This window comes from Cherax quadricarinatus, unplaced genomic scaffold, assembly GCF_038502225.1.
Source record: "Cherax quadricarinatus isolate ZL_2023a unplaced genomic scaffold, ASM3850222v1 Contig649, whole genome shotgun sequence".
Lineage (NCBI taxonomy): Eukaryota > Metazoa > Arthropoda > Malacostraca > Decapoda > Parastacidae > Cherax > Cherax quadricarinatus.
Genome location: NW_027195675.1, coordinates 2931 through 30782, shown reverse-complemented (window position 1 = coordinate 30782; position 27852 = coordinate 2931). Strand labels below are relative to the sequence as shown.

General features: G+C 41.5%; 1 protein-coding gene across 3 annotated transcripts in view; it reads right to left on the bottom strand.

Annotated features, from left to right (window-relative positions):
• Positions 1-19132, bottom strand: part of Acsf3 (Acyl-CoA synthetase family member 3) — a 45220-nt gene extending 26088 nt beyond the window's left edge. For 2 of the 3 annotated variants that reach the window (XM_053791356.2, XM_070080588.1), the window contains exons 1-6: positions 19097-19132; positions 15841-16067; positions 12856-12986; positions 10492-10619; positions 7239-7428; positions 6703-6859 (exon numbers count right to left, since the gene is read on the bottom strand). In XM_053791356.2, the coding sequence (XP_053647331.2) occupies positions 6703-6859; positions 7239-7428; positions 10492-10619; positions 12856-12986; positions 15841-16055 (821 nt within the window). In that variant the 5' untranslated portion in view covers positions 16056-16067; positions 19097-19132. Of the gene's footprint in view, positions 1-6702; positions 6860-7238; positions 7429-10491; positions 10620-12855; positions 12987-15840; positions 16068-19011; positions 19068-19096 lie in introns of those variants that run through there. The other variant, XM_053791358.2, reaches the window with a different exon arrangement.
• Between the last annotated feature and the right edge of the window lie 8720 nt (positions 19133-27852).

Genomic DNA, 27852 nt, shown 5'->3' with positions numbered 1-27852 from the left:
ACTCAACCAAATAACTCCCAAAGCAATGGGCGCCGGGCAAACCTCAGAACAGCTTTCCCACATTTTAAATTTGGGGAAATCGTTCGGGACCCTAGCAAAATTTGGCGTTAGGCCCTTATTGGGTATGCGGCCCCCATTTTGGGAAACCCACACCTAGCCAAGCATGAAAAGGGAAACTAGAGAAAGTGAAAAGGGTTTTTGCAACAAGCCCCAGTCCCAGAGCTAAGAGGTATGTCCTATGAGGAGAGGTTAAGGAAATAAACCCTGGGGGCCTGGGGACAGGGGGGAGATGGGGGGAAAAGGAAAAACGACTTACAAAATACTGAGAGGAATTGACAAATTGGACAAAGACAGGATTTTCCCAGGGTTGGACACAGTAAAAAGGGCCAGTTGGAAGGGGAAGACACAGATGAATCAAAGGATGTTGGGGAAAGTATTTCTTAAACCAGAGTAGCGGAAGTGGAATATTTTGGGGAAAACGGAGGGGAGTCAGGATCCATACATGGCTTTAAGCAAAAAGGTAATAAAGCTCATGGTTCAGGGAGTGACCTAGTGGCGCCCAGTGAAGGGGCGGCCAGGAGTTTGGGACGGGGCCCCTTCCCCAACCCCCAACTGGGTGAGTAAAACCCAGGGGGAGTACACCCCCGCCACACAAAACACACACACGCCACACACACCCGCACACACACACCCCGGCGGGGGTCCGGGGGGTGCGGGCGGGGGATAACAAGGCCCCGGGAACCTTAGCGTTGAAAAAGGGGTGCAAAACATTAGGGGGTAATTGTAAGTGGGGTCGATGAACAATATACGGTGATAATTAAAGTTATTAGTTAAAGAAAAGGGAAAGGGCAAAATAATAATATTTAAAAGCCCCAAACGGGTTGGGGGGTTTTGGGTTGTTGCCACATTGGGGTAGGCCTAAAAGGGGCGCCACGACAAGTTGTGTGCCATTATACATAAAAAGGTGAAGTTTTATAAAAGAAAAGGAACATAAACAGTGAAAGTGAAATCGCGAGGGGGATGAAGAATTATATGGTTATAAACATCACGGGGGGAAAGGGTTTCCCCAAAATAGGGATTTAAGGCCACGTGCGGGGGCCTCCTTGGCAACTGGCAACGTCCCCGACCATTGCAGCGCAAGTTTTTTGGGGGTTTATTTGTGGTTTGATTTTGGGACCTGGCTGGCCTTGCAAAATTTTTTGATACTGGTCACCATTTAAAGCTTCCCCAGAAATTAGAATAAAAAAAGGCATAGACATAGTGAATATAGTTTTGACAAGTGTGAGGGGGTATTTGGGGAAAAGTTTTTAAGGGGCCTTTTGAAAGGGCCAGTAGGGTCAAGTCCCAGGAGGGTTTTGTCATCACGGGTTCCCCGTGGCTTACACCCCGAAAAACCTCACACACACACACATGCACAAACCTTTCACAGGCAGTGTTACTACTGGTAGTTTTTGCAGTAAAAATACTTGGAAGCTAGGGTCCTCTCCAATGTGAACAAGGAAAATGATAATAACAGCAACAATTAAAAAATTCAAATCCAGAAAGGGCAATAAGGGGAAGTAGCATAATTGGGGAAAAATAAAAAGAGACTAAATTTGTGCCTAACAGCGGGTCTTTCCAACCCCCACCACCCCCCCCCTAACCCTCCCCCACTCCACCAAAAACCCTACACACCAAAAAGGTAAACTCACCCCCCCACCACACACACACACACACACACACACACACACATACACACAACCCATCAAAAATGAGGCGGGGCCAGGGGGCTGAGTCTAACCCTGCAACCCAATTAGGTGAGTACAATTAGGGAGTACACAAAATATAAAACACACACATACATAAAACATACACACACACACAAAACACACACACACACACACACACACACATATACACACACACACCACACACACCACACACACACACCACACACACACACACCCACACACACACCCACACACACACCCCCCATAAAACCCCCCCCCACACCCCCCACACACACCACACCCCCACACACCCACACCCCACACACACCCCACACACACCACACACACACACCCACACACACACCCCACCACACACCCCACACACCACACACACACACACACACACACACACACCCCACACACACACACACACACACACCCCCCACCACTTGGCACCCCCGCACAAACCGAACCCCCCCTAACCCCCCCCCCTTCCCCCAAATACCCTTTCCCCCCCAGGCCACCAACCCCCCCCAAACCACCCAACCCCCCCAAACCATCCCCAACCCCCAACCCCCCCTCCCCCCCCACCAAAAACCCCCTCCCCCCCAAACCATTCCCCCCCCCCTTCCCCCCCTCCCAAAACCCTCCCCCCCCCTCCCCCAAAAACCTCCCTCCCCCTCCTCCCCCCAAAACCCCCCCCAAATCTATTCCCTCCCCTAACCCGTTCCCCCCTTCTTTTGGAGCAAAAAGGGGGAAAAGAACCAGGATGAGGACAAGGGGCCCCCAAGGGACAATCTGGGAGGGGGGAAGGGAGGTGAGCTCAAAAATGGGAGGAAGACTGGGGGAAAGGGGACTAGATGAGTTTTAAAGGAAGAAAAGAGGTTAGAAAGAATCGAAGGGTGGAAACAAAAAGGCCACAGCAGCAGAAATCAAGATAGAGAGATTAGAAGAGGAGCTGAGACATCTGAAACAGCACAGAGACAAAGATATTACAGAAGTAGCATTGGCAATGGCTACATCAAACACAGACAACAGGTCTGAAGGAAGCATGGAAACTAAACTGTATGCAGAGGTCCTGTCAAACCCACATGGGGCCAAAACAAGAAGTTAGAGAAAGTACAAAGGTTTGCAACAAGGCTAGTCCCAGAGCTCAAGGGAATGTCGTACGAGGAAAGGTTAAGGGAAATCGGACTGACGACACTGGAGGACAGAAGGGTCAGGGGAGACATGATAATGACATACAAGATACTGCGGGGAATAGACAAGGTGGACAAAGATAGGATGTTCCAGAGAGGGGACACAGGGACAAGGGGTCACAACTGGAAGCTGAAGACTCAGACGAGTCACAGGGACGTTAGGAAGTATTTCTTCAGTCATAGAGTTGTCAGCAAGTGGAATAGCCTAGTGGAGGCAGGAACCATACATAGTTTTAAGAAGAGGTATGGCAAAGCTCAGGAAGCAGAGAGAGAGAGGACCCAGTAGCGATCAGTGAAGAGGCGGGGCCAGGAGCTGAGTCTTGACCCCTGCAACCACAATTAGGTGAGTACAATTAGGTGAGTACACACACACACACACAGGACCAATGCTATTTTTGGTATATGTGAACGACATGATGGAAGGGTTAGACTCAGAAGTGTCCTTGTTTGCAGATGATGTGAAGTTAATGAGGAGAATTAAATCTGATGAGGACCAGGCAGGACTTCAAAGAGACCTGGACAGACTGGACACCTGGTCCAGCAAATGGCTTCTCGAATTTAATCCTGCCAAATGCAAAGTCATGAAGATAGGGGAAGGGCACAGAAGACCACAGACAGAGTATAGGCTAGGTGGCCAAAGACTGCAAACCTCACTCAAGGAGAAAGATCTTGGGGTGAGTATAACACCGAGCATGTCTCCGGAAGCACACATCAACCAGATAACTGCTGCAGCATATGGGCGCCTGGCAAACCTGAGAACAGCATTCTGATACCTTAGTAAGGAATCGTTCAAGACACTGTACACCGTGTATGTCAGGCCCATACTGGAGTATGCAGCACCTGTTTGGAACCCGCACTTGATAAAGCACGTCAAGAAACTAGAGAAAGTACAAAGGTTTGCGACAAGGTTAGTTCCAGAGCTAAGGGGAATGTCCTATGAAGAAAGACTAAGGGAAATCGGCCTGACGACACTGGAGGACAGGAGGGTCAGGGGAGACATGATAACGACATATAAAATACTGCGTGGAATAGACAAGGTGGACAAAGACAGGATGTTCCAGGGAGGGGACACAGAAACAAGAGGCCACAATTGGAAGTTGAAGACACAAATGAGTCAGAGAGATATTAGGAAGTATTTCTTCAGTCATAGAGTTGTAAGGCAGTGGAATAGCCTAGAAAATGACGTAGTGGAGGCAGGAACCATACACAGTTTTAAGACGAGGTTTGATAAAGCTCATGGAGCGGGGAGAGAGAGGGCCCAGTAGCAACCGGTGAAGAGGCGGGGCCAGGAGCTAAGACTCGACCCCTGCAACCACAAATAGGTGAGTACAAATAGGTGAGTACACACACACACACACACACACAAAACCATGTTTGATGAGAACAGGCGTCCCGGAAGATCAAGATTCCACAAGGAAGAACCAAAGAGTTCATTGGTAATGAATAACAACAAAGAAATGTTGGGTACACACCCTTGTGGAGCTATTTTATTTTGAACAAAGTTGGGGAAAATGATACTAATAACACACTACACAAATGTATTTACACAAAAATTTAAGAAAAAGTGGGAGCAGGCCTGAAGACTAGAAGAATTGACATAGGCCAAGATGCGATATTAATAATAATAAAATAATAATCTTTATTTCTACAAGTACAGACATAACAAGTATGTCATTCAGTAAAGACATTTATGATGTTTGTATCTATATGGAGTAAAAGATCTGTGGTGCAATTAAGATGTTTCTATCTTTGTGGAGCAATGGATCCGTGGTGGAATGGCCCCCAGCTGTATAAAGACAAAATCTATGCAAGTCTCTTGGTACTATCCAGTCCAGCAATTTGCAAATGGAACTGGAAAGACCAAGGAGATAGGTCACATTCTGATATACTCATTTTTGTTCTCATGAAAATGTTTTAAAACTTTCATACTAATATTAAGGATAAACTCCAAACTGTTTGATGCAAGTTAATCAGATGGCAAAATGTGCATTGAAATGCTTAATGTATAAAGTAGATGAATTAATATTCATCTACTTAACCCTTTGACTGTTTACACCGTATAAATACATCTTACGCGCCACTGTTCCTGACGTATATATACTCAATAATTCTAGCGGCTTCAAATCAAGCGGAAGAAAGCTGGTAGGCCCACATGTGAGAGAATGGGTCTGTGTGGTCAGTGTGCACCACATAAAAAAATCCTGCAGCACACAGTGCGTAATGAGAAAAAAAAACTCTGATCGTTTTTTGGATTAAAACGCAGACTTTGAGGTGTATTTTCATATAGTATTTATCGATGTATTTGCGTTTTCATGGTCTTAGGTGATAAAATGGAAAACATATTACAGAAATAGAGATGATTTTCATTACTTTGACGATGAAAACGACCTTGAAACTGAGCTCAAAGTAGCGGAAATGTTCGATTTTTACCAATGTTCAGGAGTAAACAAATCACACCACACGTCCAACACACGCCAACTGGGGAGTCTAATATTCTTTCACTAGTGCACTGATATTATTTATACCATTTTTACAATAATGCAGTAGTCTGCATAACAGTAAATTTTGTATTTTTTTGTATGAATAAGAAATCAAAATAGAAAGCAATAATAATATAAGAGGGGCCTAGAGATGTGACTAATGAACAGAGGATATGTTATTTTAGTGCCAAGAATGTCTACCTTGTTTATTCTGGACCCTATTTTGAAATTGGCATCTTTTTTAGTTTGCGTGAAATTGGCCAAATTGCCAATTTCTGACCACCATATTGGGTAGTCCAAATTGGTAAATGGGAGGTTTCTTGTACTCAGCTGATAGATAAAATGGAGTTCTAAAGAAATAGCTATGAGTTTGGTCAACTGGAACAACGGAATTGGCTGAAAATAGGGCTCAAAGTCGGCGAAATCGCTGATACGCATATGTCGCCAAGACCGCTAACTTCGCGGGAGCGTAATTCCATGAGTTTTCGACCAAATTTCAAACTTTTGGTGTCATTATCATCGGGAAAAGATTCTCTATCATTTCATAAGAAAAAATAATTTTTTTTTTCAAAAATTTATCGACATAGAATGACAGTTTCAGAAAGGGGCCTGAAACAGTCAAAGAGTTAAGAAGATGAGTACTGTCTTGTATAGACAAACAAGTTGAGTAAGTTGTCCTTTAACTTCCTGTTTATGCCACTCAGTTATATACTATATAATAATGATGCCATAATAAAGTACACTGAAAATGCATGTTATTAGAATAGGTTAAAAGTTCATTCATTTTTTAATACAAAGCATATACTGTAGTTAAATTAAAAAAATCCAATCTATTAAAAATTATAAATTAAACAGCATGCTTTAATTAAAACAGTATATGTAAATTTTATCATAATTCATAAACATAGACAAATTATAACAGATAAAAATTTCTAACACGGACACATTAGAATCAGCAAGTAAGGTTACATCTCTCAGTGTATATATACTGAAAGCTGACTTTAATCCCTAAAAAAGGGATTAAAGTGTCCTTGACTAGTAGTGAACAGGTTTCATGCAGCATTAATGCCCTCCAAGTAGTTGATAACTTTAAACTCAAATAATGTTAACTAACAGGCAAGCTAGCAGTCACTGCTACCATGGCCGACTGTAGTTCCAGCAGCTGCCTCACTTTCACTCATGTTCTCAGCCATCACTGTTTTGCAGAGATACCAGCACAGGACCAGCCCCATTGAACAGCTCATCTTATGACAAAGACCTATGCCAGGTGATTTTTCTTCTGATGAATAAAACCACAACATTAGAATGCTATACCTGGCACCAACATAGAGTGGAGAAAGAAGAGCATTAATAATGCCATGTGTATGGTGGAGAGGTAGACAGTGGAGGATGGTATCACCAGAAGTCCAGTCCCAAGCCTGAAGAAGACAACTCATTTGTGATAATACGTTGTTGTGAGTCAGGACCACACCTGTGGAGACGAATGAAGTTCAGCTATTTTTACCTGCAACAACTTCCAAATTAGACTTCTTACTAGTTTTCTTTGTATACTATTAACTAGTGCTGCTTATGTAAACATTATATATAAGTAGAAATCCCAATATTTTATATCCAAACCTTATTACTGTGTCAAGAAAAAGAACAAAAAGGCACAATACCATGAATGGAACAATACACAAATAACCTGCAAATAGGAGAGAGAAGTTTTTGATGACATTTTGGTCCAGAGCGGACCATTTACAAGTCCCACTGAAACGTCATCATAGGCTTCACTCTCCTATGCGTGGGTTATTTGTGTACATCTGTCAAGATTTTATGCATAAAATTTTTTACTTCTGGTTTGCTCTTACCTTTAGGGCGGCCAGTAGTGCCACTCGTGTAGATAATTAATGCATCACTGACAGAGTAGAACTCGTTCTCTTTACCATACTCCACCTGGTGATTATCAGCCATGGTAATGTTTGACTCTGGCATAATCTGCACTTCCTCACCCTCCTGAGAGGTAGATGGCTTGAAGAAAAAGTCCTCGAGTACTATGACCTAAAAGAGAGAGCTATTTTATGTAAGATCTAAAAAAAATTTGTAAATACACTGTGCTGAATATAACTATAGTGAAAAAATAATGAAGAAACTTGGTGAAGGATTTAATATATAGGGGTAAAATAGAGCCTGGGGAATAAGAGGTAAACAGGTTTGATCCAAGGAAAGCTAACATAATTCCAATTCCTAGGATCAAGAGCTTTCACCATCATCAAGAAAGCCACCCCCTCCCATCCTTCCTTCCCCTTTAAGGTAAAAAGAAGAAAAAAATTGTAAATGTCAACTGAAGTACAGTAGGTTGATGGGAAGGCAGAATTCAAACATAAAATTAACAAAAAAATCTTGAGCTACTATATCTACTTAAATACATTTTAAGTCATTTACTGGAACAGTAATTAATGCAGAGCTGACTGTGGGAAAACCAAGAATGGTAATGGATAAAATGCTAAAAAATGTAATAAAATGCTAAACATTGTGGAGTGAGATGTGTATCCATCAACAATTATTTATTGTAATTACACATACATAGAAATATAGATATGCAAAAATCAAGAAAACATTTATGACAATTTCAATTGGTGGCAAGAACTTTGTCCGTGGAAGCAAAGAGGGGAATGTATGAGAGTATAGTTATACCAGTGCATTATATGGGTGTGAAGCATGGGTAGTGAATGTTGTAACAAGGAGAAGGCTGGAGGCATTAGAGATGTCATATCTGAGGGCAATGTGTGGTGTGAATAAAATGCAGAGAATAAGTAGTTTGGAAATTAGGAGGATGTGCTGGATTACCAAAACTATTATCCAGAGGGCTGAGGAAGGGTTGTTGAGGTGGTTTGGACATGTAAAAGAGAATGGAACAAAACAGAATGACTTCGAGAGTGTATAAATCTGTAGTGGAGGGAAGGCGGGGTAGGGGTCAGCCTAGAAAAAGTTGGAGGGAGGGGGTAAAGGAGGTTTTGTGTGTGAGGGGCTTGGACTTCCAGCAAGTATGCATGAGCATATTTGATAGGAGTGAAAGGAGACAAATGGTTTTTAGGACTTGACATGCTTTTGGAGTGTGAGCAGGGTAACATTTACGAAGGGATTCAGGGAAATTGGAAGGTCGGACTTGAGTCCTGGAGATGGGAAGTACAGTGTCTGCACTCTGAAGGAGGGGTGTTAATGTTGCAGTTTTATAACTGTAGTGTAAACACGCCTCTGGCAAGACAGTGACGGAGTGAATGATGAAAGTTTTTCTTTTTCGAGCCACCCTGCCTTGGTGGGAAGTGGCCGATGTGTTAATGAAAAAAAAATAAGTAAAACTATTTACCTGTTTATTACTCTTCTTTCTTCAAATGATTATTAAATTCATAGAAATTGCTAAACCCATGCTGATTTCTCAAAATTACTATTATATTTATGGAAAGTGCTAAACCCAAGCTTCTTTCTCAAAACATAAGCATTTACTCACAGAATTTGCAAAATGCTTTATAACAATAATAAAATCCTTTATCAATGGAAGGGGTTGGACTTCCAGCAGGCGTGCACGAGCGTGTTCGATAGGAGTGAATGGAGACGAATGGTATTTGGGACCTGACAATCTGTTGGAGTGTGAGCAGGGTAATATTTAGTGAAGGGATTCAGGGAAACCAGTTATTTTTATATAGCCGGACTTGAATCCTGGAAATGGGAAGTACAATGCCTGCACTCTAAAGGAGGGGTTCAGGATATTAGCAGTTTGGTGGGATATGTTGTGTATCTTTACACGTATATGCTTCTAAACTGTTGTGTTCTGAGCACCTCTGCAAAAACAGTGATTATGTGTAAGGTGAAAGTGTTGAATGATGATGAAAGTATTTTCTTTTTGGGGATTTTCTTTCTTTTTGGGTCACTCTGTCTCGGTGGGAGACGGCCAACTTGTTAAAAAAAAAAAAAAAAAAAAAACTGACTGGTAATGAGTTCTTCTACCCCAACAGCCAGGCCTGGAACCAGGCTTTTCTGATGATTGCCTCTTCAACCAAGCTCTTGCTGCTGGTGGCCCACTGGCCCACATATACTTCACAACCTGGCTGATCTGGCACATGGAGGAAGTAATAATCCAGTTTCTAGGTTGCTCTTGAGAACGTCTACACTTGTTCTGGCAAAATTTCTGACATCTGCTGGCAGCAGGTTGAATAGTCTTACACCATAGATGTTAACAGAGTCTTTCCTTTTTGTGGCCATGTTTCCCTGCTTTTTCACTAGGTGTATTTTACACTTCCTCTAGTATCTCTTGCTGTAGTAGTATGTTGTTTAAGTAATGTAGATTTGAGGCTAGGTTCTAAAGTATCTCGCTTGTATTTATCAGGCATTCACAGAGCTGTAGTTTAAGTGCTTTGTCAGTTTCAAGCAGCCCAATGGAAGTAAGTCACTCTGTCTGACTTTTTTGGGTTATCCCAGGTTCTCTACACATATGCTGCTATGTATGATAATTCTATGTAACTGTATTTGTGTATACCTGAATAAACTTACTTACTTACTTACTTACTAATCTCTGCACTTTTTTCAGATCTGATTTCTCTTGCCTTGAACAGAGCCACCATCAACAAATGATATTCTAAATGAGAGAGCAAAATGATTTAAACAGTGTCAAACTTTTCATTATTTATTGTTTTGAAAGTTTTCATTATCCACCATGTCATTATTCTGGCCATCATAACATTTGCATTATCATGTTTTGTAAATGATAAGTCACCTATCATTATCTTACCCCTCCTCCCTTTTTTTTTACATGTTCTTTTGCATTCTGAGATGGCCCTTCTGTGTTTTGTATACAGTGTTCCTTGAGAGTTCTTTATTCTTTTCAAATCTGAGCAGTTGGAATTTGTCACAAATGAACCTCATGTAATTTTCTTTTGCCCAGTGGAAAATCTTGTTGATGTCTGCGTACAATTTCTTATCTTCTAACAAGACAATTTTCAAGCTTATTATGGAACTGTCCACAGAGAAAGAGACAAAGTTGTGGCATGAACATTGTCATTTTAAAAGATATTGTAGTCTATTTAAAATGTCAGGAGTTACTTCTCACAGCTTTTAAGTACATACCTGTTGTCCAGAGAGAATAGGTTTAATCTTAACGGTTAACTCAGATGTTGTAACGATGATGGAAGCCTCACTGTCTTGAACAAAATACTCCAGTTCTGATGATGGATGTTTGGGGCTAAGTGGCACAGCTGCAGAATAAATGATAATACATCCTTATTTTTAATGTGCACTGCATGTCAACACTTCAGCTTTGTGTTTCAGCTGAACACAACACAAACATACTAAGGCCACAACATTTCTTTGTACTTTAACACTGTTATATTCACAAGAAAGCACAAAACCGTATAGGTCATTATTAGACTATATATTATTATGTTTACACAAAGCACTTACACCTGTGTGGATCATTCAACACAAGGAGTGGTGGAGGCTCGATCCTCAGTCCACTAACTCTTTAAGTAGCCATCATGTAAATTGACAATATAGATGCCAGGGTCCCTCATGCAAACTACATTTTGAACACAGATGCCTCAGATAAGCTGTGAGCAGTATGGGTCTGTGCGGAGAGTGTGCATAGTATCAAAAAATCCTTCCTCACACTTGTGTTTGGTTTAAAATGGTGTCTTTGAGGTGTTTTCTAGGATAGTTTCTATGGTTTCGTTGGCTGTATTTGGTATCAATTGATAGAATGAAAGATATGTTAATGAAATATAGATGATTTTCATTAATTTCAGGGCTGGAAGCAGCTTGAAACTGGGCTCAAAGTAGCAAAAATATTTGAGTTTTGCTGATTTTCCTGAGGATGAGTAAGGCTCCCCCTACACCCCATGGTCTGTTTCAGGGGGATTTTAATAAGTTTGATTCATTTATTGGGATACCATAAACTGGTTATCAAATTGGAAGGCAAAAGTAATATTGGAGAGGCCTGGGAATGTGATTAATGAAGAGAAGAAATGTTGTTTTAGTACACTGTTTATTTTGCAATCTACTTTTAAATTGGCATTTTTTAATTTTGTGTAAAACTGGCCAAATTACTGAGTTCTGTACACTTTATAGGGTGGTTTCTTGTGCTCAATCGATAGATCAGAAGGCATACTTATGAAATAGCCAAGAATTTGGTCGAATGAAGCATTAGAATTTACTTAAAATAAGACTCAAAGTTGGCAAAATTGCTGATGCATAAATTATCCCCAGACCACTAAATTTGCACCTGTATAATTCTGCAAGTTTTCCTTCAAATTTCATACTTTTGGTGTCATTACCTATAGAAAATTATTCGCTACTACTTCAGAAGAAATTTTTTAAATGGACAATGGGACCCATGTTAATTTTGGGTGTCTGATTATTATTATTATTACTATTATTATTACTTTCTTTAACAGAGCAGCCATCTCCCACTGAGATGATAAATTTGCATTCTTAATTAATACTGTAACTCAATATCAACATGAATTAATTCAACAAAAGACACTGCCTACAAAAGTTACTAGAATTCCTCAATTATATATGCAGCACAAAAACCCAGATAAAAAAAAGGACTGCTCAGTTATAGTATACATACTACGATTTTCAGGCCTTCAAGAGAGTACCAGATCAAAGACTGTTAGCCAAAATAAGTGTGCACGGTAGTCCTTAACCCAATGTTTATTAAATTTAATGCAAAACTACCATGGGTAGAGTTGAATGATAGCTCAAGGCTTTTTGTGTTGCAATCAACACATCAGGAGCTTTCAAGTTGCAAAAGAGGAGGAGGAGGAGGTCCAAGTAGATACGATCACAGGAAATGCCTTTGCTGGAGTGAATGCTCACTCTAGCAAAGGTGTTCCTTGTGAACATATCAGCTTGGACCTCCTCCTTTCTGCAACATTGCAAGCTTCTGATGTGTTGATTGCAACACAAAAGGACCAGAGCTATCATTCAACTCCCCCATGATTGTTTTGCATCTTGTATTGCTTGTTTGCGATACTAGCATATCACAATTTAAATGAATGATCTGAAAAAGACTAACATCCAATATCAAAACATTAACATTTTTCTTAAGAAATAAACTCTATGAAGACAGACTCAGAGAATTCAGCCATGTTTATAATCTCTTTGCATATTTTTCACTTACATACTATGCTTGTTCTTACATGAGAAAAATAACAAATAAAGAAAAGGCATAAAGGAAAGGGTAATATAATACCTAGCATAATATGGTCAGTGAGTAAATGACACAAGTCACAAACAAAAGCTGTAATATGAATAGCAAGATCACACTTTTTCTTAGTTTACCAATTACTTGATAACACTTCCAAAGGCAATTTTGATCAAGCATTCCACTTCTTGAAAACATTAGGGTCACTGAAAAAGCTTAAGGACCATGTAAAAGTATATTAGTGGTGTTATATCACTTTTAAGAAGTATTGCATAATAAGAACCTACCAACATGACCAGCCATCCAAGCAGCCCACAGTGTTATCACGTATGAAACATCGTTGGGACAAAGGAAAGCAACACGTTCCTGTGCCGATTCTTTACCGAGCATGTCTTGCATTATCCAGGCCAAGTGGCCGCTGTTGAAGTAAAATAAGCTTAAAACAGGTATAATAAAAAAATTATTTAAATATACAAATACGCATGTGTGCCTGCACATACAACACACATGAACATATCAGGCAGAACTTCAGAGAGACCTGGACAAGCTGGACACCTGGTCCAGCAACTGGCTTCTCGAATTTAACCCCGCCAAATGCAAAGTCATGAAGATCGGAGAAGGGCAAAGAAGACTGCAGACAGAGTATAGGCTAGGTGGCCAAAGACTGCAAACCTTGCTTAAGGAGAAAGATCTTGGGATGAGTATAACACTGAGCACATCTCTGGAAGTACACATCAACCAGATAACTACTGTAGCATGTGGGTGCCTGGCAGACCTGAGAATAGTGTTCCAATACCTTAGTAAGGAGTTGTTCAAGACACTGTACACCGTGTACGTCAGGTCTATACCGGAATGTGCAGCACCAGTTTGGAACCTGCACCGGGTCAAGCATGTCAAGAAATTAGAGAAAGAGCAAAGGTTTGCAACAAAGTTAGTTCCAGAACTAAGGGAAATGTCCTATGAAAAAAGGTTAAGGGAAATCGGTTTGACAACACTGGAGGACAGGAGGGTTAGGGAAGACATGATAATGACATACAAAATACTGCGTGGAATAGACAAGGTGGACAGAGACAGGATGTTCCAGAGAGGGGACAAAGAAGCAAGGGGTCACAATTGGAAGTTGAAGACCCAGATGAGTCAAAGGGATGTTAGGAAGTATTTCTTCAGTCAAAGAGTGGTCAGGAAGTGAAATAGTCTGGCGAGTGATGTAGTGGAGGCACGAACCATACATAGCTTTAAGACGAGGTATGATAAAGCTCATGGAGCAGGGAGAGAGAGGACCTAGTAACGTTCAGTGAAGAGGCAGGGCCAGGAGCTGAGTCTCGACCCCTGCAACCACAATTAGGTGAGTACCATTAGGTGAGTACATGTACTTATGGAGTAATTTTAAAAAGAGGTGGCATTATTTTATAAACAAAAATAAGAACAATTTTTTTTCAACAAACCAACTTCAAGATAATTATTCTTATAAACCTCCACCATAACTACCTTGCATTAGTATTAAGATAAAATAAATATTTATTAAAAAGTTAACCACTCTTATCTTGTCTAGACTTAAGTAGTCATTTTTTTTTTTTCAACAAGTCGGATGTCTCCCACCGAGGCAGGGTGACCCAAAAAGAAAGAAAATCCCCAAAAAGAAAATACTTTCATCAGCATTCAACACTTTCACCTCCCTCACACATAATCACTGTTTTTGCAGAGGTGCCCAGAATACAACAATTTAGAAGTATATATATGTATAAAAATACACAATATATCCCTCCAAACTGCCAATACAGTGGACCCCCGGTTAACGAACTTTTTTCATTCCAGTAGTATGTTCAGGTGCCAGTACTGACCGAATTTTTTCCCATAAGGAATATTGTGAAGTAGATTAGTCCATTTCAGACCCCCAAACATACACGTACAAACGCACTTACATAAATACACTTACATAATTGGTCGCATTTGGAGGTGATCGTTAAGCGGGGGTCCACTGTATCTCAAAGTAGTTATTATGTACATGTACTAGTATTTGTCTGACCAAAATGTCCCGGCATGATAGTGGCTTTCTTTGTACTTAACAAATCAAAACTGTAATTACACACTGTAACCTTTGCAAAGAAAAAAATTGTTATTCTTTATTCTTTTTAACTGGCCATATGCCACCGAGGCAGGGTGACCTAAAAAGAAAAACAAAAGTTTCTCCTTTCAAATTTAGAAATTTATACAGGAGAAGAGGTTACTAGTCCCTTGCTCCCAGCATTTTAGTCACCTCTAACGAAACACATGGTTACGGAAGAAGAATTCTGTTCCACTTCCCTATGGAGATAAGAGGAAATAAACAAAAACAAGAACTAATAAGAAAATAAAAGAAAACCCAGAGGGGTTTATATATATGTCTGAACATGCATGTGTAGTGTGACCTAAGTACAGTACAGTGGACCCCCGGTTAACGAACTTTTTTCATTCCAGTAGTATGTTCATGTGCCAGTACTGACCGAATTTTTTCCCACAAGGAATATTGTGAAGTAGATTAGTCCATTTCAGACCCCCAAACATACACGTACAAACGCACTTACATAAATACACTTACATAATTGGTTGCATTTGGAGGTGATCGTTAACCGGGGGTCCACTGTATAAGTAGAAGTAGCAAGACGTATCTGAAACCTTGCATGTTTATAAGACAGAAAAGACACACCAGCAATCCTACCATCATGTAAAACAGTTACAGGTTTCGTTTTACACTCACCTGGCAGAACGGTAGTACTACACTGTGTGGTTGCTGTCTACCAACCTACTACCTAGGATAAGAACAATTATGAATGATAAATAATAAGGTTGGGAGCAAGGGGCTAGTAACCCCTTTTCCAGTAGACATTATTGAATTTAAGAAGAAAAACTTTTGTTTTTCTTTTTAGGTCACCATGCCTTGGTGGGATACTCCGGATCATTAAAAACAAAAATAACAAGGTGGCATTCAAGGGAGAAATTATTCAGTATGTAGATGAGACATCTTAGCATATGACCCTACAGATGGAACGCTGGAAAAAAGAGGATAATGGAATAGCAATATTATTGCTCCTATTGTTTAATTTTCTATGCTTAAACTTTTTTAAATGAACTGCCTTGGGCCACAACAGAAGAACTTTATACTGGAAATTTACTGATTGTAATGAATATATTGCACAATACTATTATTCATATACTTTACAGAATAAAAACATCTTCCAATCTTATTCTATGAATATGTCCCTGTGTGTGTGCCCCATGACACATCCTCCAACCTTAATCTATGAATGTGTCCATATGTGTGGTCCCCATGCTGGTCAGTAAGAGCCACAGTATCCTTATACTGTACAGCTTTTCGAAACACTGGCAATTGTGAGGTTACCGATGGTGGAGACTTGTGCATCCAGGTTTTTGTTAAATGCTGCCAGTACGTAAAACATTTTTTTGATGAATGGAGAAGATTTATTCCTCTAATGGTTATCTGTTGCATAGCTGCTCAGCTCTGAAAAAAAAAGGAAAAAATTTACTGTATAACAAATCAGACACTAATCATTGACATAAAAATATTTTACATAACCTTATAAGTTTAGCCATCTACCGCTGAACTGGAGAAAGCATCCTGGAAATTGGAGATGGCAAATCAATGAAACAGTAAATAGCCCAAAGCATAATTATGTAATATTATATGCAAGGAAAGCATTAAATGCACAAAGGTCATTCAGAGCTATATAGCAGTGGCAAAACTAATGGCACAGCAGGATAGGTGAAAGTGCTGACATCAGCAGAAAGGATGGGGAAGTCACAGTTAATGTTGCAAATTGAAAGAGGGGATCGTCAGAGAGCAAGATGGACAAAATAAGCAAGTGAGAGTGTTGAAAGTGGCTGAAAGTATAGCCACTAATAAGTGATGATTATGTCATTATAACCCAGAAAGGTTAACACACAGCCAGTCAGGCCCCATGGCCTGGCTGGCAAAGTTCTCGCTTCGCATGCTGAGGGTTCAGTTCGATTCCCGGCAGGGGTAGAAACATTGGGCACATTTCCTTACACCTACTGTCCTGTTCACCTAGCAAACAAGTAGGTACCTGGGTGTTAGTCAACTGATGTGAGTCGCATCCTGGGGGGACAAGATTGAGGATCCGAGTAGAAATAAGACAGTCTCTCGATGATGCACTGCCTTTCTTGGGTTATACTGGGTGGTTAACACTCTGGGGTTAAAAATCCAAACAAAATCTTATCTTATCTTAAGGATAAAAATATATGTGCTCATCTGAAAATATTTTTAACGCACTGGATGTCTTCCACAGAGCTAGGGTGACTCCTCCACCCAAAAAAAGAAGAAGAAATGCATTCTCCATCAATCATTCAACTGATGTCTTGCCAGAAGTGTGCTGAGATCACAGGACTGCATATTTAATGTGAGGAGAGAAATCTGCACAGGTCATAGAGCACTTAGTGAAGAGGACGCAATTAGTCTTGATCCCAGGAAGGAAACAGATTCAATTCCTTGGATCAAGTGCCTTTCACCAACATCAAGGAACCTTTCTTGTCTGACAAAATCACCATGGCAATATTTTAGTGAATGCTTGGTAAATATTATGAGTACACAGCAACTCTTAATCTAACTTAACCCAAACAAGCCTAACCTAACCAAACCAAACCAAACCTAACCTCAAAACCTAGCAACCAAGCCCTAACCTAGCCCGCCACCTAACCTACACAACTAACCTAACCATGAACCTAACCCAACTAACAAAAGGGCCCAACCTAAACAACCCAACCTAACCTAGCCTAACCTAACCTAATCTAGCAAACCTAACCTGGCCAACCTAACCTGGCCCCTTCCTACCTAACCTGGCCTAACCGCCTGGCCTAGCCTAACCAAGACCTCCAGGCCTGGGCCACCAATCACCTAACCTGGCCTCTCCCCTCAACCCCCCTGCCCGGCCCGGCCAGGCCTGCCTGGCCTGGCCAGGCCAGGCCTGGGCCCGCCTGGCCACCTGGCCTGCCTGCAGGCCTCCTGCCTCCCAGCCAGGCCTCCACCTCCTGGCCCTACCTAGGCCTCCTACCTAGCCAAGCCTCCCCTCCCAAGCCTCCTATCTCCCAAACCCTGGCCAGCTACCTGGGCCCAACCTAACCTAACCTACCAAGCCTACCTACCCAAGCCTGGCCCAACCTCCTGGCAAACCTGCAACCTGGCCAAACCAGTCTCCTACTGGCCTACCTCTAACCCAACCTACCTGCCTAGCCAAGCCTAACCTACTGGCCAAACTAACCTAACCTAACCAACCTAGAGCCTAACCAACCTAACCGGCCAACCTAACCCAGCCCAAACCTTAACCCAACCAGCCTGCCTGCCTTGGCCACAACAACCCGCCAAGCCTAACCTAACCTAGAGCCTACCTACCTAGCCTAACCAAGCCAGGCCTAACCTCCTCCTTCTAACCAAACCTAGCCAAGGGCCCACCTGGCCAGCCTAGCCTTACCCGGCCTAACTAACTCAGGCCTACCTGGCAACTGGCTAACCCCAAGCCAAACCAGGCCTGGGCCCGGCCAGTCTCCTGCCTGGGCCCAACCTAGCCTGGCTACTTCAGGCCTGCCTGGCTGGCCAGGCCCCAGCCTGGCTGGCCAAACCAGGCCTCCTGGGAGCCTCCAACCAGCCTGCCCTACCTAACCTGGCCAGGCCAGGCCTGGGCCTGCCCAAATCAAGCCCTGCCTCCTCCTGGGCCCCTACCTCCTGCCAAGCTCTACCAGCCACCCAACCTAACCTGGCCTGGGCCCGGCCAGGGCCCAAAAATGGGCCCGAGCCTCCTAGTCTGGAGAAGGCCTACCTGCCCAGGCCAGGCCTCCTCCTACAACTAGCCTACCAGGCTAGCCAACTACCTGGCCTAACCTGGCCAGGGCCCACCAACCAAACCTAACCTAGCCAACCCTAACCTAGACTAACCTAACCTAAGCTAATGTAACCTAACCTAACCTAGCCTAACCTAACCTAATGTAACCTAGCCTAACCTAGCCTAATCTAACCTAATGTAACCTAACTTAGAAACAGGCTCCAAAACTTTATGTAAAAGTGAGAGATATAGTTCATGGGAGGACTGCTTGTCTCGAGATCATTAAAAAAATAAATTGTACATTACGTAATACCTATACAAACAAAATTCCTGGGTTAAATTGCTCTTAATACACGAACGTAACTTTCCTAAATTATAATTTAGGGGAGCGCTAAACCCGTAGGATTATGCAGCGCCTATGGAGGGGGGATATGGAAGGTATTAAGACTTAATTCAGGGAACCAGAGCACAGATCCAATTCCCTAGATCAAGAGCCCTTTGAGGGGATCTAAAAAAATATCATTAACAACAATTATTCAAGAATCACTTCTATTACCAGAGACTGACAATACTCAAGTTTATTATTATTATCATCATAACCAAGCGCTTAACCTGTAAGGGTCACACAGCATATACACTAGTCTTAAAGAATAATAAAGTACATTTGTCTCTCAAATATTAATAAATAAAAAAAAACCTCTTGCTGTGTCTTGTTGGGGCTGTTAAGGGCCACTATAATTCAATTCAATTCAAAGTTTATTCTCTACAATGATTGTTATAGGAATGCAGTTAGAAGCCTGAGTAGATCTATAACCCATTATGATAACATGAACGTAGATAAATATGTTTATGGAGCAACTTGCAGTGTGAAATGCCTAGCCATGCTAAGCGTTCTAGTGGTACACTCTGTAATCACAATTTTACTACATGTGAACCACACAATAACCAAATTTCTGTAAACTCAGCATTGTAATCCTTATAGAGAATAAACTTTGACTGATGTTGTAGTGGCCAGGCTTAGGCTTGGTTACAAGTACTTCTGGCAGTTTGGGAGACACACAGATGATGATCAAACTAAATGTAAATTATGTGATCAGGCATATGGTCAGTCTTGAACACTATGTGCTTAATTGTCCACTTATTGAGGAATACAGAGATAGACAGTATAATAACTTATGTGACATGTCAAGATATCTTATTAATGAAAATAAGATACCAGGCCTGGTGGCTAAAGCTCCCGCTTCACACACGGAGGGCCCGGGTTCGATTCCCGGCGGGTGGAAACATTCCGACATGTTTCCTTACACCTGTTGTCCTGTTCACCTAGCAGCAAATAGGTACCTGGGTGTTAGTCGACTGGTGTGGGTCGCATCCTGGGGGACAAGATTAAGGACCCCAATGGAAATAAGTTAGACAGCCCTCGATGACGCACTGACTTTCTTGGGTTATCCTGGGTGGCTAACCCTCCGGGGTTAAAAATCCGAACGAAATCTTATCTTGGGGCCTAGTTCCTAGGCCTTTTGTGTATCCATATGCTCTCGCGCTACCGTCCACAGGATGGATATGGGGTGCACAATAAACTAGCCACTTCGGTGGCAAAATCTAAAAATCTAAATCTTCTCTATAAGGATTACAATGCTGAGTTTACAGAACTTGGTTATTGTGTGGTTTACATGTAGTAAAATACTAATTACAGAGTGTACCACTAGAACACCTAGCATGGCTAGGCATTTCGGGCAGACTTAGATTAATTCTTAAATTTAAAATACTACAAATTATGAGGTAAGTTGGTATTATGGCTAAGTGACTAAATACTAGTTTGTGAGTTTAGCAATGTGAATGCTTTTGTTTTGGCACAGTACATAGTTTCAGTATTGGAGTATCACAGGATTCATTATTTTAAGATTGAGATTAATATTTCTGTTTATGGTCAAATGGGTGAGTGAGTGTAAGTGTGAACCACCAGGTGGTATTCGTGTAGTTAGTCGATGGGGTGTATCAGGGAGATAAGATGTTTTCTAATGGTAGTTTTGAAGGTGATGAATGTGTCTGCAGTTCTAGAGTTTTCAGGTAGGGTGTTCCAGATTTTAGGGCTGTGGAAAATACTGTATATATTTTCCAGAAATACAGTAGTTATTAAATGTAAATAGATGGCCATACTGTATTTAAAATTGATGTAATCGAAAACGGGAAGCTGCGCCTGGGCAGAAGAGACACTCGCCATCTTGGTTTTGAATTGGATACAACGTTAACATAATGGGAAGAATTTTTCGTGCTCTAGAGGTTAAAATTGGATTGGCACCTCTCAAATAGGAGGCGAAATTGTTGGATGTGCATTCCTGCATAACTTGAGATATCAGACGACTGGACAAGACAGCTCCAGGAACCTCAGATAAACTCTCTAGATTTGTGTGTAATTCTGGCCAGCATTATTTTCATAGATTTAGTTAGAGTGAGGTTTTCTGAGTATGATACACATTAATCTCCAGTCAAATTGGTGAGTGATATTAAGATATATTTTCCTTCTGTTATGTAATTGTGTATATATATAACCATTTATTACTTTTAATATACAGTCCACAAATTTATATATTTACCAGTATTCCTGGTGTATGTATATTTCATTTAATTAATAGGTCCAGAGCAACTTGTGGTTATGACAATGGTAGGTATCGAAGGGGGACATTTTTTGCGACCTAGGTGTCCCAAATTCCTACTTGTCTATGTAACATTGATAAATAATAATTATCTTTGTTATCATTTGGCCTTCTGGGTGACCTTGAAAATGGCACTCTAAGACCCGCATGCCACTTACACCCATACTGTGTGTGTCTAGTGAGGTGAATGTCCCTTCCTCGACTTTCCTATTCACCGGTATCCCTTAACTTGTCGCCATTGTCTACATATGGGATAAGGGCGAGTTTAGCTGATCCAGGCCAAACAGCGCTCCAAGCCAGCCAGTGAAGGCCAAGGCTACATCTGTTCTGCATCCCAGAATGCCTTTGTGAACGTTCTACAGTGTTCCGGCCGTACCTTCGGTGTTGTGAGAACTAGTTCTTATGTAGTGAAAATTTGTGTCATTCCAAGACACGTGTGCTAGATGTGTTAAGTGCTGCGGGTTTGGAGTTAACAAGTAGTACAGGGTTGGTAACTCTCGAGACGACTGTGGGCCCAGTGAATGACCTTGAAAATTGCACTGCGACCTGCAGGCTACTACACCCATATTGCCTGTGTCTAGCGAGGTGAATATCCCTTCCTTGTCCCTTCGCCTTCCTCAATTTGGAACTCAGCCGTTCGCCTCTATTTGCTTGTGGTCTAGAGGCTTTTTTTTTTTTTTTTTTGCCAGACCACATGGGTGCTTGAGTGGCCGTGTCCTCTGTGCCGCACTCCGCTCATCTTGCGAGTGTCTCCAGTGTGCCTGCTGCAAGCAGGTGTCCGGGTGGTTGGCGCGGGCTTGGCGAGCACAGTCAAGCAAGCTTGAGGGAAGCACTAAAAGCTAGCTAGAACAAGCTAAGGCAGCCGTCCTAGGGCCCAGCATGTCTGTATACGTTCTGCAGTGCTGCTGGCATACCAGTGTTTCCTGTAGTGGCTTGAGAACAATTTGACGAGCATTGCAGTGCTGACATTTTGAGTGGGACATGCCAGAGGTTCACTTATAAACATAGTAAGCTTGTGGTGATGGCTTGTACACAGTGAACATTCATCTGTCATACGTGTGCTACAGAGTGTTAAATTACTGCTTTCCCCAACAGTTAATTGTCATTTGTAAGCCTGTATTAATACTTTAAAAGCTCCAGAGTGTACTTCAATTAGTGACTCCTTACATTTGATAAATCAATTATAACACATGCTCTGCTCCAGTGTAACTGAACTATTAAATACTGCAGTTTACATAATTAAGTTGCTTGTCCTAGTGTCATTTATTTGTATTTTCCCTAATACATTTTCTCATTCAGACTGAAACTTTGCTAAATTCCAGTAATATTACAAATTGCAGTGTTCATCTGTGATGAGTGTGTAACTTATGCTTTGTATTTTTACTGTGAACAAGCTTGCTCCACCATAATGTTGATTTCATGAATACTTTCTTACTTGAGTAATTCAGTTACCACCAACTGTGTTAAGCAGAGTCAACCTGTTAACATCTATGTTCCCTTGTCATCTCATCTAGGTCCCTAGCGCCTAGTTAAAATTGTAATAAGTAACAATTTTAATCATTATACTTCTAGTTATACATTGTGTATAAATTATTTTAGACTATTTGATCAACTGGATTGTAGTGTTTGCTTCACAGTACATAATTTAATGGCTGCAGACATGCACTGACACATAATAAACACATTAAAACGCTGGTAACTCCAGAAGCTAGGCCTAGTGTGTGACCTTGAGAGAAGTTCAGCATGTGTTTGTACGACCAGCCAGTGTACCACTCTCACCTATATTTACATCAACAAAAGTGTATTCTAAGTGATAAAGTGTACACTTGGGTGTATAGTAACACTTGTCTTTATAAGTAACCTTGTGTAAGTGAGATTGTTGGGTACTGGTTCATCTATCTACAGCTGCACACTTAGCATACATGTATAACATATTAACGTGTAGGTTACCCAGGATGGACAAGAGAGTCGACCAGAGTGATTTATCTCATTGTCATTGTAGCATTTACCTATTGTAGTAATGCAATTTACAAATCTATGGTTGGGAGTAAGAGAGGTTGTCTTCCAGCATTCATTGTGATGTCTGCTATATTATTATTTCAGTGAGTACATTGGGTGGCAGTAGCTGAACTAACTCAAATTAGGTATCATTAATTTGAACCTCATATTTTAATGGAAGTGTATGTCAAATTCTAATTTGTGCTCCAATATTACCCCTGCTGTACTCTCTCTCTCTCTCTCTCTCTCTCTCTCTCTCATCTCTCTCTCTCTCTCTCTCTCTCTCTCTCTCTCTCTCTCTCTCTCTTTTTCATCTTTATGTTTGTGATAGGTGTAAGACCTGCCTGTACCATCCATTATATCATTATATGTACCATATTATTACCACACATACAAGGGTCTCTGAGTGTGTGTTTTGGTTGAGGTGTGTGTCATTGGAGTGGTGGTGGTCTGGGTTGAGTATGGTTGGAGTGTTCATTGAATTTGGCACTTGTGTCTTATGATCTATTTTGGACTTCCTGACTTTGTAGTGAATATTTTGCTCTTGCATAAGCTATAAAGGAAAGGAGATAAGCTGAGAATTCTTGTGTTGTGGTCTTACACAGATATCATCACTGGCAAACATAGCCTTTGTCATAGAGGAACCTATTTCTGCAGGTGATGGAAATGAATAGCTTCAGACCTTTAAAGTAAACAAAAGAAAAAAGTGAGAAAGGCTACGATCAAGCATGATCAGACTCACTTAGCTCATTACACAATGTAGTATAAACGTCCTTGAATTGCACAGAGGCTGCAAGTCTTTCTTCAAGGAAAGAATGTATTAAACTGAACTTCCTGACAACACCGCTGCCTGCTAAGTGTGCATACAATGCTAATGGAAGCTGTAAACAAGCATCTAACTCAAGGATCCAATTTAGGAAAAACACACACAACTTTGTGTTTGTGGAACAGAATAAAGGAGCTGATTAATGATCTACTTAGTACACCTTATGAGGATATTAAGCTGCTCCGACCTCCATCAGACACTCCACCCTTTAAAAAAATGGGTCAGTATCACTGTGTCTTTGGATACCACTCATGGACCCATCCCATCTGACTCTAAGTGAGCATATCATCCCAAGCCTAAAGACTTAAAGGAAAATCCCAAATTTTTGCAGTTACCATTAGAGTCTTGTACCCCCTCCCGACTATCTAGTTGCACATGGTTTACGTTTTCTAACTCAGTGTACCTACCCCTAAACATGGGTGTTACAAATACCAACACTAACCACCATGTTGCAGTAGACTGTGGAATACTACATTCTTGGTGTGGTAAGTGTGCTGAGAACATTCCCACTGAAGAATGCACAGTAGGCCCCTGACAGCCCGAAAATTTAAGTGTATTAACTATGTAAAAGTTGGGAGTTACAGTTTCCCACAAGGACTGCAGTCAGAGCCAAAGCAACCTTCGATGTAAACCTGATAACAGTCCTTTAATGGTAACCAGGGATGGGGCCATCCAGTCTACAACCAGATCTGAGACTAGACCTCTACAAAGTGTGCAGAACCCACCTCACTGCAAAAGTTCTGGTGATACTGGAGAATGCCATCACCCACCAGCTGTGGAGAGAATTTAGCCATCCTGCTAGCACATATGGAACTACTGGTCTGCCACTACAGATACCTATGGCTACACCTGAATATGAGGATGAGTTTGTTCATTTCTCCCCAATACTGACCACAACAGTCAGACGGACACCACACAGGTAACCTCCTGAAATTGGGGATGGGACAGATGCACAGGACCTACCTGCAATGAATGATGAAGCAGAGAACACTAATGTAACCATGGTACCTGTTAAGGTGATGATTATTAAAGCACTAACTTAGTGCCATCCTCCCGGAAGGCATTGGATTCGCCTGACCTTCCCTCCTTATTGTAACAACTTTCCAGAAAAATTGAGCATCTTCAGACAGATCCTGACAAGTTTCATAAATATATGTAATCAGGATGATCTTGAGCATGGTAGTGATGTCAAAGTGCAGCAATCTCCGTTCAGCTTCCAGCAATTTACTTGAGAAAAGAGCCCATAACTCTGCCTTACAAAAATTGTATGCTGGCTGCAAACTGCCGAAAAATGCTTAAATAAGGTCCTGAAGATAGGAACATACAAACTATGCTATTTGCTCTTAAGTATCTCACCACTTGCACTGTAGTCAAAGGCATAATAGTTTGCAAATCTTATGAAACAAGAAGATGTAATAACTCCATACAATGGATATGTGCAATCTTTTCATGAACATTCTGCTTCCATCAGGCTTGGTTGCCTGACTTACATCATATTAGTGCAACCAAGAATAATGATGTCATCTGTTTGCAGGAATGTAGATTGAAAGATGGGCACCTCCACAAACTTGCCTGGATATACGACTTATAACTGGAGTCAACCAACTGTTGTGTGATGTATGTCAGAAAGAGCTTGCCACATTCCTCCTTTCCTTTGCAGAATCAAGTTAACACATGCAGTATCATGGTGTCCAAGGCTATATATACGGGCGATTTTCCCATAAACATTTTTAATCTCTATGCCCCAGAGAATAGCAGCTTCGACCTGATGCTTTACTGGGCTCATCAATAGTGAACCTACCATCATTCTGGAGATTTTAATACCAGACATAAGAATATTGGTGGGTCTAACAAACACAATGGAAGTAAACTAGTGAGATTGCTAAATGAGCATGATAATATTTCAATTGTGGAGCCACTGATCCAGATCAGATGGACTGGTCGAGCCCTTGACTGGTCGAACCATGACTAGTCGAACCTGGACTGGTTTCAAACAGTTTCGTTGCGTACTACTAACGAATTTATTAATAGAATATTCCAAGAAAGTTTGCTAGTAGATTTCATGATAAATCAACCATTCAAATCATTATGAAGCTGTGTATTGTAGTCTGTGGTCAGTCAAACAAACAGGCTTCCCACATACAATTATGTTCTGTGGAAATTGGTGTCACGCCCTTGTGCGCAGATATCCAGGAACTAGCTACAAGGCAGTATTAAAAACAGGGAAGTGTTTTAGGTATGCCCCAAATGAGATAAATCTGTGGACTAAAATCACAAGGAGGTATTAAAGAGGTCAACATCAAGCTGCTTTCATGAAAACCCTGGAAGCTTTCTACAACAGATGGGAACATAAAGTCCAGGCTGGTCGTACTGCCCTTGATACTGGCAATGTAGTCAGAGAGCACAACAGGCTGGAGATGATGTCTGGTGGTGATAAATGGGGACTAGATGGCTGCTGTCCTGAGGAGACAGTAATAGGAAAACAGTGCTCACTGGGAGACAGTAATGGGTAAGGCTGGAGGTGCTGTCCTGGGAGACCAGTAATGATGACTGGAGATGCTGTCCTGGGGAACAATGGGGAAGCTGGAGATGCTGTCCTGAGAACAGTAGTGATGAAGCTGGAATTTTGTCAGTTAGTCAGGAATTATCGCGGGAAGGAATACATATGAATGACCTCATGGGGACAAGGAGCCATGGTAAGGGGAAACAAGTGTAGTCAAGATAAGATAAAACCAATATATTACTGGAAACTAAATACCACAGAAATATGCTTAAATAGAGGACTCCACTAGCAATAGTGAGGATATATTACAAAAACAAATGGTAGGAGGCTCATTGGCCCAGTGCTAGGGAAGGATAGAAGTAAGACAGGGGAAACATGCACCAAGGAATACAGTCACAGAAAGCAAAACAGAGCAGAAACCAAGCCTGTGCACATACCTATGCACTCGGTATCTGCTGGCATGGAAATCTGGAAAAACAGATGGGACGTGCAACTATGGCCACCTAGGAAATGCCATGCCCATATGACAACAGGAAAGTAAACTCCTTCCTGTAAAGCTTTCACTGAACTGTGTACCTCTTCAGTACAGGAAGACTGTGCTATAACCCAAATTTGCCCAGGCACATACCATCTAAAGGACAAGATACAAAACATCCAGGCCATGGGGAAGCCTGGTAGCCACAGCCACTAAAAGAGGAGGTTTTTAGTGCCGGGAAAGGGAAAAAACTGGCGGGAAATGGCGAAATCTCCCCCCAGTCATTCCTGGGTGGAACCAATCGATGGCCTCCACCCCAAACCAACAATACAGATACTAATCCCGGAAAAAAAACCCCCCCAGTACCAAAAATCCACCGTCAAAACATTCTTCTTTCCAAATATACAGGGCTCCGAAAAAACAACTCCCACCCGTGGACTGCTTGCAGGGAAAGGCAATTTTCCCGGGCTTTCACTGGACCACAAAAAGGATCCGGACAACGAAATTTGGACCCCAGGTTAAAACCCTTACAGATGTGACAAGTGAACAGGAAAAGGGGGGTTGGCCTGTCATTGCAAGTCCTTGTTTGCACAGAACTTAAATCCTCAAATGATTAGGGGAAGTTTTAGCAGAAAAAGGTCAAACAAAACCTAGTCATTGTATAGTCTAAAGCTCTGGATAAAAATCCAGAAATTTCCCAGAACAGCTGTTAAAATTGCCCACTGTCTGGAAAACCCAGCCCCTGCAAACATCCTGCTCCTGGGGATTTCAACAAAACCTAAAATGGAGGAATATAGCAAATAATATTTTTGCAGTAAAACCGGGAAAGGCAGCCCCAATAAAAACTCACCTCAACTTTTAAATCTGCACAAAATTCAATTTAAACCACAAATAATGACCTACTAGACTGGAAAATACACTGACCTTCCAAAAATTGATGATCTGAAAAATATCACCATATCAAAACAATATCTAAAGTCAAAACATAATTGGG